The sequence below is a fragment of the Drosophila yakuba genome, chromosome X, assembly GCF_016746365.2.
Source record: "Drosophila yakuba strain Tai18E2 chromosome X, Prin_Dyak_Tai18E2_2.1, whole genome shotgun sequence".
NCBI lineage: Eukaryota > Metazoa > Arthropoda > Insecta > Diptera > Drosophilidae > Drosophila > Drosophila yakuba.
The window spans coordinates 1,045,793-1,058,418 of record NC_052526.2 but is presented as its reverse complement, the minus strand read 5'-3'; the positions used below and the strand labels follow the sequence as shown (position 1 = coordinate 1,058,418).

The 12,626-nt window shown below is 47.5% G+C and overlaps 3 protein-coding genes across 3 annotated transcripts; all 3 read right to left on the bottom strand.

Annotated features, from left to right (window-relative positions):
• Positions 1-2,176: 2,176 nt before the first annotated feature.
• LOC6523893 (antigen LPMC-61) lies at positions 2,177-3,178 on the bottom strand. Its single transcript, XM_002099730.2, has one exon. It carries the CDS (start codon positions 2,963-2,965, stop codon positions 2,210-2,212), a length of 756 nt encoding a protein of 251 aa, XP_002099766.1. The 5' UTR covers positions 2,966-3,178; the 3' UTR covers positions 2,177-2,209.
• A 1,134-nt stretch (positions 3,179-4,312) lies between these two features.
• On the bottom strand, positions 4,313-5,923 carry LOC6523892 (putative mediator of RNA polymerase II transcription subunit 26). The gene is made up of 2 exons (XM_002099729.3): positions 5,840-5,923; positions 4,313-5,782 (listed from the first exon to the last, which is right to left on the bottom strand). The coding sequence occupies exons 1-2, from the start codon at positions 5,858-5,860 to the stop codon at positions 4,577-4,579; spliced, it is 1,227 nt and encodes a 408-aa protein (XP_002099765.2). The 5' UTR covers positions 5,861-5,923; the 3' UTR covers positions 4,313-4,576.
• A 597-nt stretch (positions 5,924-6,520) lies between these two features.
• Positions 6,521-10,153, bottom strand: LOC6523891. The gene is made up of 3 exons (XM_002099728.3): positions 9,921-10,153; positions 8,892-9,114; positions 6,521-8,798 (listed from the first exon to the last, which is right to left on the bottom strand). Exons 1-3 carry the CDS (start codon positions 10,107-10,109, stop codon positions 6,745-6,747), a joined length of 2,466 nt encoding a protein of 821 aa, XP_002099764.2. The 5' UTR covers positions 10,110-10,153; the 3' UTR covers positions 6,521-6,744.
• Positions 10,154-12,626: the final 2,473 nt, after the last annotated feature.

Genomic DNA, 12,626 nt, shown 5'->3' with positions numbered 1-12,626 from the left:
TATATTGCTTCAAAAATACAGTTCGCAAAAGGATTTGGGTTGTTCCGAGTCTTGAAACTGTTGCACCTCCACTGTTCCTAATGTTCTCAAACTGTAACGACATCCTTGCTCTCTCCCGCTCTCACACACAACTCTTCTTCTTTCGGGCGGCGAGCGAAGCTCTCGCTGCGGTCAGTTTCATTTGCGATCGGCGTGCGCAACTTCAAATTTAAGGCTCCCGGAAAGTGTGCCAGAAATAAAAGGATTTACTTAAATCGGCGTTAAACCCGGAATTTGTACAAGTTTTAGCTGCAATAGTGATAATTACGCATTTATAAGTTATTGGCGACTTGCGGAATATAACGGTTCTAGGTCCTCGCTTCGGTTAATTTCATTTGCAATCGGCGCTCATATTTTGGGGCTCCCAAGAAGTGCGCCAATGATTTCGGTTTTCATTTCAATCCAGGGATATTTGTGTATTATAATTGTGTATTTGTGACTGAAATATGAAAAAGTGCGTGCGCATTTACACCTTGTTCAAGGCTTGTGAAACATAACGGTTCTCGCCTCTGTTCCCCTTTCCGCCGTGCAGAAGCAAGCTGCTGCAGCGAAAGGCGCAAAAGGAGTGTGCGATTAAGCACCTAGTGATGGCAAAGTGTCGATAATTTGTGGAAAGAGAAGAGCATCGTCTGTGGATCCTGAGCAAAACAAAGTGAGTCCGTTTTAGATAAATATTTACAGCTTTTGATGTTCGATATACGATATTTATTATGTTATATAACAATTATGATATTATTGGGCTCCTTAATATTTGATGCACAGTACCATTTTTGCCCACTGTGCCAGTGTTACGGACTTGACAGCGTTACTCAAGTTCAAGTGACACTTTGTAAAATCACATGTCTGCATCACCACGCCCCTTGCCAACTTGCCATTTTGGCCCTGTTGTATTTATGTTCATGTGTGCGCTGCCTCCTCCTCTGTTGGCTCACTTACATTTCCCAAAAGCACCTTAGTTTGTGCGTAAATTGCATTTAATTTACAGCAACCCGCCTTTTTCTCTTCTGGTTTCCCCCTCTTCCCCTTTTTCCGCTTCTTGCGCCTCCCTTTTGCACCTTACTTCGCCTCGTAATTGTTGCTGTTTTCCCAGGTGCGCGAATTTTTTTCGGAATTCGAAAAGCGATTTGTTTTGCTACCGTTCGGGATCTTAATTCGGGTCTCTGCCGTGGATGATGATGATTTGGCAATAGTTTGAGGTCTGTTAGTGCCCCTTTGACCCCGACCCCGACCCCCCCTCCATCCCTTCGGCACCCGTAATCCATGGTTACTAATGGACTTGGCCCGAAACCTTTGCGATACATCTGCATACAGCCCGTGACCATGGAAGATAAATGATGTGCACCTTGCTGGTGTGGCTTGTGGCGTCTGACGACCCTCAAGCGCAGTTCTACGTAGCAGTGGTGTTCAAGTCCGTACTTGTAGAAAAGAGTACCTAAGAACTCCATTACAGATCGGGTTAGTTCCCGTTTTGGGATATTACCGCTCTTCATAGAACTCATTGGTTTGTTGTATGGTATACAAGATATACATATTTCTTGACTTTCGACTGGTAAACGCTGTGAGTGGCATTTCGTACTCATCTGGGCTCGTTTCTTTGGCCAACAGTTGTGTGCCACGGCAGAGGCTTTAGTTGAAGTAATTGCCCGCCAGCCGCTAAGACTCCGCCCTGCAGACAGTTGCGCAATCCGCTAAGCTTGCCAAGGTCACACCTGCCACGTCGATCGAGTTATAATTTCACCGATTTGCGACTTGTGCGAGACGATTGTAATTGAGGCATTTGAGAGTGGCAACAAATTGCCAGATATAGCAGCACAAAAACACAGCCCGCCCATGGCAAAAGACGGCCGCCTTCATAGACAGCGGCCTCCCAGAGTGGGCGAGTCATCCCCGGCATTTCATTACCCAGACTCGAAGCTGCGCTCGAATTTACCATGGGAAATGAACCTGGCACTCGGATTTGGACTTGGACTTGGGCTGGGTACCCCGGAGAGTGAAAACATATTTGTTACACTTACAACTCCACAAAATCTCATTTGCAGAGCCTGACTTTACTTCACATTACAGTTTCTGGGTTTTTTCGTTAGAATTCATGCAAGCCTACGAGTAATGATTGATATTTGGTATGCAATGACTTATGAATTAGCAAATGGGTTCTTTTGCTTTAACTTCTTTAAGTTCTTACGAGATTATAGGCATTACTGGGCGCTAAGTAGACGTAGCCCCTTGGCTGCTCGGAACCCTCCGCCACTGGCTTATTATAGGCATGGTCATGGAAGGGCGCTTCCTCCAGTTCCTGCTGGGCCGTTTGCTGTTGTATAGCGTTTCCATGCCCCTGGGCTACCTCTTCATCTACGTCATCCGTGTACCCGGCGAAGGGGGAGGGCCTGAAGGGCAGGCTGAAGTGACCTGCCTGTGGAGGAGGAGCTGCCAACGGCGGGGCCTGCAGTTGGGCAGTGAATAAGCCCACCAGGACGGACGGATGCTGGAACTGCACCGGATTTGCCTGCTGGTATTGCTGAGGCAGCTGATGTTGCTGATATTGCTGCTGTTGCGGATATTGCTGATACTGCTGATATTGCTGCTGTTGCGGATATTGCTGCGTCTGTTGCTGTTGCGGATATTGCTGCGCCTGTTGCTGCTGCGGATATTGCTGCGTTTGTGATCGTTGGTCCTGTTGTGCATCTGGAGGAAAGGTCTGCGGACCCGTGTAGCCAGGACTCAGTTGAGCCAGCGCCGCCAAGGAAGGCAAAGGGCTAGCTGTGGGCAGGATCAAAGGTCGCCAGGGCATCGAGTACAGCCACGGGGGATGGTGGAGTTGTAGCCCCGAAAGCTCCTGCTGGTGGGATTGCTGCTGGTGCTGTGCCCGCATCAATGCAAAACAGCCAAACAGGCTGACCAGGATGTCGAGGTGAATAAACCTGAACATGCTGCTCAATATGGTTGTCTGTTGCAAATGCTTGCAGTGGCCCTGACGCCATGGGCATATATAAGAAGAAGCCGCCCCGATGTCATTTGATATCTGTGGTTCCGCTGAAAGCGATATCTTCCACTTGCAACTCTTCCTCCTGGTTGCGTAATCTGGTATCCCGCCACCAAAACACCAAACCACCTAACTACCAATTGTCCAATTGTCCAATATCGAAACGCCCAGTTTGATTAAAACTCTGGTTGTTATTAAACCTAATTCTGATTAAATGATCTTTTTGGCTTGTGGCGATTGCGAAACAATTTTGCAATGTTGTAGGTTCGAAAATTGCTTTCGCCGTCTTTTGTGGGATCAACAACCCGTGTAACTGAGCCGGGGACTTTTGGTCTTAGTCTTCGTCTTCGTCGCCCTTCGAATGCAAAATTTTCCACTTCACGAACTTCCCAGATTAGCTGCTGGCTGCACAGAAAAAAAATGCTCTAATGTGGTGATAATCAACATGAATCTCTACCATTTAGTAACCAAAAGAGATGGTTATGTTTTTTTCTGTGTAGGCGGTTTTCCCGTGAGGAACACGGCACTTGTTGTGTGGCCCAAGATGTAAGTGTGAAGTTCATTGGTGGCTGGGATAGTTTTAATATTGCGATAGCAATAATTCCGTATGCCTCGCAGTATTCTGCCTGCTTTAAGGTCTGGCTCTGGGTTTCAAATAAACTGCTTTCGACTTCCGTACAACAATTTGCCGACTGAAAATGAAAGTGACGCCGTGCCACAATCGTCGCACACACCAGTTTGCCCTCAGCAATGGGCAGTTGTTGGTTGTTGTTGGTTGTTGGTGCTGCTGCTGTTCATCGATCGATCGCCTTCGCACGACGCCAACATTTCAATTTCGATGACTCGACTTGATTGAAACCGAACCGAGTCATGAACATAACAAATAGTGTGCCAAAAGGAGAGCACTGATGAATGCAATATTTACCCATGGCTGCTGGCTTCCTGCTGCAATGAAAGTTGCGGTGCTGCTGCCGCATATCATTTCTGCAACAGACGCAGTCGTGTGGGTATTTTTAAGGTGCGCCCTCTGTTTCTGTCTTTGTTTCTATTTGTTTTACCTTCACTTGGACGACGGAAGCAGCTCGAGAACACCGAACTCGAATCGTCTCTAATTTGGCGGCGCCTAATTCGGCACGGCAACATTAGCCTAAACAAACAGCCGCATAAGTATGAGAAAATTACAAAAATTCTCGTAATTATCTGCGAAAATCGTAATCAAATTAGCCACGCTCGCTTTTGGCCAGCTATGAAGGTCGTCTTTGTTTCGGATGTTTGGGATGATATCACATGAGCTCCAAATTTACATTTTATTCATACGTTCAAAAGATCTGTTTTTATCATGCACAACTACAAAATCCGTAAGTTTACCAATGCACTCTTTATTAAATATATAAAAAAAAAGGAATAGTATTTATCTGTACAATTGTTACTATAAAAGTGTTGCTTTTCAGACCAAATGCTTTTCCGAAGAAAAGCGAATGTTGAAGATAGTGCGATCTTCTGGCGGACGATCCGCGTACCAGTTAATTCAGTTATTATGTCCGTTCAAGGGCTGCTTTAGTAGTAAGGTGGCTGGAAGTCACGGCTCGGATGGGGCACGCTATTTTTGGGCGGTTGCGAGGTGTGTGGCTCGGAGGTGTGCAGATACGAAGGGGCAACTGCGTAGCCACTAGTCGCGTACTGACGATTGCCGGTGTCCTGTTGCTGTTGGTGCTCCTTGTCCTGGGGCCACTCCGCGTGGGTGCTGAACGTTGAGGGCAACTGATACGAGTGGGACTGCATTTGGAGGAAATCGGAGGTGGAACTACCGTAGGCGGCGGAGCCAGGCTTGAGTTGCTGGTGCGGCCGCTGGCTTAAAGACGACGGTTCGGGGGGCGAGGAGAAGAGCTGCTTGCGGTAGGCATCTGGCAGAGATAAGGTCAGCAGACGAGTGTCCACACCATCCAGTCCAATGAAGCGGTCGTGCTCAAAGTCGCTGGAGAGCGTGTAACTTGGCACCAGCTTGACATCTCGTCCAGGAGCAGCAACCGTCTGGTGGCTAGTGGCGTGCGCCTCCGCCGATGGCAGCTTCTCCAGGTCCAGTTCACGAATAGGTTGCCAAAGGTCTTCCCGCAGCGGTAGCTGTTGCTCAAAGCGATTGTGATGCTGCTGTGGCCGGAACTGCTCATGTTGCTGCTGCTGTTGGAAACCATGCGAAGATTGGGAAGATTGAGAGGAATGCCAAGGTTCGTGTTCTTGGGGCTGCTGCTGCTGGAAATGGGCTGGTTCGTAGGCGTGTTCGGCTAAGGGTTGCGACTGATGATGTTGCAGCTGGTTGGGGCTCTGTTGATAGTGTTGCTGCCCGTAACTTTGATGCTGTTGGTTCAGTCCATGATATTGCTGCTGGTTTAATTCTTGATGTTGCTGTTGGGTAAATCCATGATGCTGCTGGTATTCAGGTCCTTCAATGTAAGCGTTCTGATGATTTTGCTGGTGTTGCTGCTGGGCAAGAGGCGAATGATGGTCATGCTCCTGCGTTCCCTGGTCATGGTGCTTTTGTGCTGGGTAATGATGTGAGTTGTAGGGATCACTGGTGCCCTGCTGACCATGCTTGTGACTCGAATCCACGTGGCTGCCGTGCGAGTGCGACTCCTCCGATGGCAGATACTTGTGGGCGGGGCCATTGTAGCGGTAGCCGTTCCGGTTGTTGTTGTGCAGCGGCTGGGGTCCGACCACGACGGCCTGGATACAGGCCACGCCCAGAAGGGCGAATAGCAAGAGGATCTGCCAAGATAAGCTATTAACACAAAAGGACCTTCGAAAGGCATTCAGCAGACTCACCTTTACGACTTTGAGCATCATCAGTGCGGCTGATTTGGGGGCTTGAATGCTGAGTGCGCAATGACTGGCTATGGCCAGTGAAAATACTTTTTATACCCACCATCGGTCGTCGCTGAACCACTATATGATCTTGAATAAAATCTGTGCGTGAGCGGGTGCCGAATTTGAGCCACAAAAAAATAGAGACAATGTGGCCGCTGGGCTGGCGATTAATCGTCAAAATCTCACGTAACTACACATTTGACACTCTTTGGTGCCATTTACAACAGATTCTTACCCGTATACTTTGTGTTCCTATATAAAACCGGAACGTAAATCTGGCAAATGTACTGACATCGAGAAAGAGTTACATTGCAGCTGCGGCACTTTTACTGTGATTTACCCAATCCGAGGCTTAATCTCTGGATGTTTCAATCAGTTTATTGGGGGGTTGTGGGCGGCTGCCTTATAATTGTTTGCTAAAATTATTAATTACATCACACGCACACACTTAAACACTCACACACGCACTCACACCCACACATCAAGCAAAACAAATAGCCGAATAAAAATCGAAACTAAAAAAGTCCGATCAACAGAGGCGGCACTTGCATTTTCCAAGCAGTGCGAATTATGGATATGAATGGAAAATGTAGTTCATGCGGTTATCATATTGATATCTAGTAGCTTTCATTTTAAATTATTTCATTTATTTGTTTATTGGCGAAATTTGTTATCGTTTGTTTTAGTTGGCTACGCTTACAGCAGTGGGCCATACAATAAATAATCGTACTTACACTTAGATTCTAAAAAAAAAAGACAATAGCATATACAATGAAGCATGCACGAAGTTCTGGCATAAAATAAGCTATGAGGGTGGTTCGATTAATCAAGGGAAGGGGAATGGGGAGGGGAAAAGGGGATTACTATTTGGGCGGTGGCCTCAAAGCCAAACTGGCTTCCAAGTCCTTGACCTCCGATGAGCGCAGTTGCTTCTTAATCGCCTCTTGCCTGGGATGAGCGCCTCCTCCCCGTTTTCCCCGCTTTCCACCTCCTGCCGCCGTGCCGCCGCCTATTCCAGCCACGCCCCCCGACCCGCCGCCGCCGCCCGACTGACCTCTGACCTTGTACGTGTGCTGATAGCCGTAGCCCTCGGGATTGTTGTTGAACTTCGGACTGTAGCTGTCGTATTCGAGGCTCGGGTGCTTGTTGCTGTTGCTGTGCGAGTGGGCGTGGCCGTGGGCGTGCTGGTGGGCGTGGCCGTGTGTGTGGGACAGCCAGGGGTCATGATCATCCAGCAGAGTTTCCTTCTTGAGCACATAACGATAGGGATAGCCCTCTTCGTTTAGGACTAGCTTCGATTCATTCTCCACCTCTGCTTCCGGCTCGGCAAAGTAACCGGATGCGGAGTAGCCCTTGTAATCCGGATGCAGTTCCCCGGATGACCCGGATGACGCCTTGAGCTTGTGGCGATATTCCTGCAGAGCTGCCTCCTTACTTTTGTAGGGCAACGCATTGATGTCGTGATAGATTTCCGAATTAAAATACAATTTTTGCGGCTTGCCCGAGTTTGTAAGCCTCTCCTGGTCTTCCCGCGAATCACGCTCCCTGTCCCTTTCCCTCTCCCGTTCTCGCTCCCGCTCCCGTTCCACTCGATCTGGAGTGGGAACCACGTGGGATAGATCGAATTCTTCGATGTTCTTCAGGGCCGCACCGTGGTCAAAGTGCTCAGCACTCTTCAGAGGCAAAGTGTAGGGCTTCGAGACAGTCTTCACTGTGGCCGTTTGCAGGGGAGCTCGCGTCTTGATCTTGTAAATGAACTCCACGTTTGGACTGAGTTCGTCGACGGGCAAATCGGGCGCCTGATATGCCGTTTCCGTTTCGGACTGAAAGTGCTGAATGGGCTTCGAATTCGTTAGCGCCAACGAAGAGCCCCTCAGTTTTCCGGCTATTTGGTGGCTGTGGTGCTGTGGGTGGAGCACCTGTTGTTGGTGGTGGTGCACCTGCTGCTGTTGTTGTTTCGTCGTTGGTGGTGCCGTGTACTTGGGCCTCACTGTACTGCTGCTGTAGCGCTTCTCCTCTGAGTGCGAGTGCGAGTGCGAGGAGGGAATGGAACCGGAGTGAATACCAGATGAGAGCGTCTGCGACTTGTAGTAGGTCTTGGTGATCGGTGGAGGCGGCGGTGGTGGAGGGGGCGTGGCCGGCTCTTGGGGCGTACTTATGATTTTGCCTTCGGCCTCTAGTTCCTTCATGTACTTGATCACGGACTTCTCAATCTGCTTCATAATCTCCGATTTGGGAATCTCCGTCGAGGCAGAGACCCTGACTTTTTCCTCGGCCTCGGCCTCGAGATTTCTGTAAATTTGCGGCGGCTGATAGGGGGCGTAGTTGTTGTTGTTGTAGTTATTGCTGTACTTGGGGCGATAGTGGCGTTCGATGTCTTGCTCTTGGGCCTGGACATGGGACTCGGCTTCGGTTGAGTGCTCGTAGAGCTCATAGCTCCGCGTAACGGGTTCCTTTTCGTAGACGGGAGCAGGTGCCAGGGCGGGCGACGGCGGGGAAGAGGAGGACGACGATCCAGGGGAGGAGGGTGGCGACGAGTTTCCGGCAGACAGGATGAGGGCCTGCTGTTGCAGTTCCTTCTGCAATTGCAGCTCCAGAATCTCCCTGTCCCGTCGCTGTTCCTGGTAACTTCTCTGGGTGGAAGGTTGCTGCTCCTTTTGCGCCTGGATGTGGTTAATGTTAGGGCTGTGATTTGGGTTTTGACTTTTCAGCTGAGTCGGTGGCTGTTTGTAGGCCAACTTGATGGCATTGGCCACATACTCGGCTGCCGATTGCGAGTCCTCTAGGTTGACAGATGCTCCAGATCCGGATCCGGATCCGGATCCGGATGCTGCGGTTGTGGTGCTCAGGATGAGCTTCGGATGCGATTCGTGCTCTGGGCGAACGAGATTCAATTCCACCTGACCAAAGCTGTAATCTGGAAAGTATACAATGCATGTCGATTGCGGTTTATTGCATACTTGTAGGCTCCTACAAAATGTGTTCCAATCAAAATGCGACGTTTTATTACCTTTACTGGGCGTCTCCTTTGATCTGCTATGTATCACTGATCCCCGCCTGGAGTAACCACGATCGTCGGAGCCTCTACGACTTGCTGCCAGGGCCAGTTGATCGGGAAACGCCTTCTCCCCAGTGTCCTCCAAAGAGGACACTGCTCCCGAACCTCCCGCACGACGGCGACTGTTGCCAGATGTTCCTGAGGTCACCGATACGGCACTGCAAAGCGTCGTCATCTGTTGGGAGAAAGAAGATCAATAAAAGCTATTTGAAATTAACACAAATCAGTTAATCCGATTAGCCAAACAAAGAACCTTGGCCAACTGAAGAGCGTGCCATTTGGGGCGTGCCCGAACTTGGCCTCTTCGGTTCGGAGCCATTTGCTTGTGCCTACTTCGCAATTAAACTAATTAAACTCTGCCAATTCGCTTTCGCTTTCAAGGAGGACAAGTGAAAGAAATGCAGAAGGAGGAGGCGGTTGATAGTCATTTTCTGTATGATTGAGTTGGCGGCGCTCAGTTGGCCAAGTTCAATGGACCGTTTGCCAGCCGAGAGGGCAATGACACACCGGCATGAAAAACTTGCAGCACGCAATCGCTAATCGCAAAATGATGGATCCTTTTCGGGCGAAATGGGAACAGAATTCTGGGATTATCCATCGAAAACGTAATTCTAATGAGAGCAACTAAAACCACCAGAAGTGGACAGGGTCATATTTTTGGTCCTTGTTTCAAAAATATGGTGTTTTGTTCCGAAATTTTATTTTAACGTTTGTCTTCAGCGGTTCATTCGAAAAACTAATAGCTGAACAATTATCAGTTGATTATATTTATCACACTTCTTCACTGAATTGTTTAACAAAAAATCAGTTTTCAAAACACGTATCACTACGTATAGTTATAAGTCCAAAATTGTCATACCATCCACGGTATGGATGGTTTTTGAATTGGTCACTTCACTTTGGATCACTATGCACCAAAAAAAAAAGTACTCCTCGAGAATAAACGGATCCGAATCCTTGGACGTGAGCGGCACTACTTACGATAATCAGCAGACAGAGGCACCATTGCCGTCGGCTGAGAATGTTGGCTCCCATGCGGACGAGGTGGCTCGCGCGGATTAGGTGAACCTGGTGGATGTGGTGGACCTGGGGGCTCTGGTGGCTCTGGTGGCTCTGGTGGTGCTCCTGATGTTGGAGATGACGGAATCGAGATGTTGGCGCTGACATCATGGCGCGCCGGAGTCTCAGCTGGGATTGTTAGCGGCCAGCTGTCGAGGCGAGGCTTTTATAATGATGCGGACCGCTGCAGCGGAAAATTTATGCGAATGTGCGCGCCAAAGAAAAGCGAGAAAAGTGCAAGTGCAGTGGAGAGCGAGACAGGTGGAGACAGAGAAGGGGAGAAAGATCGCTTCACTTTCGATGACAATTCGAATCGTAATAAGCCATCGACGCACAACACGGCGTATGCGTGATAAGTTCGCCCATTAAAAGCCGATAAGGTGGAAAAGAGAAGGCGATAGGCGGGCAGCACGAAAGAGAGAGGACAACGGGACAACTGGTTTATAGTTTTTAGTTTCTTGGCTTCGGTTTCGGCCTCTGTTTCAGCTGCCACTTTGATGGCCAATTAAGCCATAAGCTAAGCCAAACAATCCCCATACCACAGCCAGTTCAATGAAATGTTTGCCGGCACAGAGGGGTAATACCCGTAATTGACTTGTAAAATCCTCGCCACCGAAGGCATTTATTGGGTTAAACGACAAATGGTGACTAACCCACTCTACGTGGAGTCCGGAAAGCAGCAGGATCATCCACCAGTCCAATGACTGCTTTGCACTCTGCAGGAAACCTTTTCTATTAAGACCTTTCAGCATTGTATCAGTAAAGTTTTTAAATAAAAGTTAAGACAAGGGGATTGATACTATATACCCATTTACAATATTCTCGCAGTGTTTACATTGCGGGCAGTCGGTGGTTGGTCGTGGCAGCTCTTCACTCGGTGGTTGGCTTCATGGTCACTGATTCAGTGCATAATAATTAACAAGGGGCCCAGACAAACGGAGAAAAGTGTTCGCTGATTTATGATGATTTTAGAAAGAGCAGCAGCACTTGCAGTTGCCGAAAACCAACAGCGCTGATTTCAATTTCGATAACGAGATCCGGACTTGGAGAACTGGGAGTACCCCTTGGAAATAACTTGCCAATTGGCATTACATCGGTTTCGCTTACGTGCTGGCCGGGGGATTTTGTGTATTATTGACTATGGGTGCCGCACAGGGCGTATGATTTATATTTTAATATTCTGCATGAGAAGCGAAAACGAAACTCAAAATGAAACAATTGCCACACTTAACACTAACGATAATAGCCATAATAATAAAAGCGAAACAACTTTGCAGCGGCTAAAGCAAAGCAAAACAAAGCTGCCAAAGCGTTTCGGCTCCTCCACATTTGTGAAGATCAACAACCTTGTCAGCAGGTGAGTGCGATTGCCATAGGTACATAGATATAGCCATGGCTATCCATGCCCCGCAATGCGGCCAAAAACTGCAGAAACTACCAAATCCCCTGCCTACCAAAGCTACCAAAGAAACAGCTGTGGCAGCAGCTCCAGATGAACATTGGTCTCAGCTTTTAGGTTTTTTACTTTTTTAAGAAATCCAATTTCATATATTTATCTAACTGTTTGTGCAATCATGGCTTTCCATTCTCCAAAAATGTATTTCGATTTTCGCCAAAATTTCAATATTATCGGTACAACTTGACTAAAAATGGTCAAAAAGCGAAAAGAATTACATATTTTTACTCCTAATTACCAGTACTAACCAATCAAATCACTTTTTGACCGACTCTGTTAAAATAATATTTGGCCAAATTTTCGCTTTTTTTGTAAGGGGTAACATCATCAAAAATTGCAAAAAATGTGAAAAAAATAGAATTTTTTTTTGAAAACACAGTTTGATAAGAAATTTAATTACGAGCTCAACGAGGTATTGCATTCCATATTCGGACCAATATTTCGAATGCTGTGCTCACAATACTGATAATAATATTCGCAAAAAAACAGAAAATCGATTTTCGCCAATTTAAATTAAAGTTTTAATGGTGGCTTTAATTTCTCCAAAAATGTATTTCCACTTTTGACATTTTCATACTCCGATCACCATTTATTTAAGTTTTAAAGTCTTCAAGTTTCTTATTGCTTTTGCTGCACTGTGGCAGCTGCAACGCTTCACAAATGCTGAAAAATGTTATGTTTGTGGATCGGAGAGCTTGCACCTCTCATCTCCCCCTTGCCACACATTGTAAAGCTATTACTTTGTTGCCGGAGCTGGTGTTTTGTAGGCCCATTTTGAAGGCGATCGTTTAGATCCGAAAACATAAAGTTACCTCTTCTGTCACTAAGAAAGATCACATATGACTACGGCAATTAAAATGCCTGACATCTACTTTAGCCCGACTTAATCTAGTGCTCCAGTGATCTAATGTAATTTGCTGCAATTTGCCGACCAGTACTTTCACATGGCAGTCTCTTCCTTTTTACCACATCCCACTTGCCACATGGATGTTTACGCAAAGACTCGAGATACTACGGCCAAACAATTAGCATAATAAGCTGCCGCAATGGCTGGTAAATTGTGCCAATTTCTATAATTTTGAAATGCGGCAGCGCCTGTCGACTTTCCACTCAAATTAAAAAGCGGTTGGCAGCTTCCGCACTCTTTGGCAGATTCCCATTCCCATTGCAGT

Bases quoted from the DNA above. Each gene is read 5' to 3' on its own strand.
- LOC6523892 (XM_002099729.3), bottom strand. From the start codon at position 5,860: ATGATGCTCAAAGTCGTAAAG. The intron at 5,783-5,839 runs GTGAGTCTGCTG...TTATCTTGGCAG, and splicing joins TGATGCTCAAAGTCGTAAAG to ATCCTCTTGCTATTCGCCCT.
- LOC6523893 (XM_002099730.2), bottom strand. From the start codon at position 2,965: ATGTTCAGGTTTATTCACCTCGACATCCTGGTCAGCCTGTTTGGCTGT.
- LOC6523891 (XM_002099728.3), bottom strand. From the start codon at position 10,109: ATGATGTCAGCGCCAACATCTCGATTCCGTCATCTCCAACATCAGGAG. The intron at 9,115-9,920 runs GTAAGTAGTGCC...TTCTCCCAACAG, and splicing joins GCCTCTGTCTGCTGATTATC to ATGACGACGCTTTGCAGTGC. The intron at 8,799-8,891 runs GTAATAAAACGT...TATACTTTCCAG, and splicing joins AAAGGAGACGCCCAGTAAAG to ATTACAGCTTTGGTCAGGTG.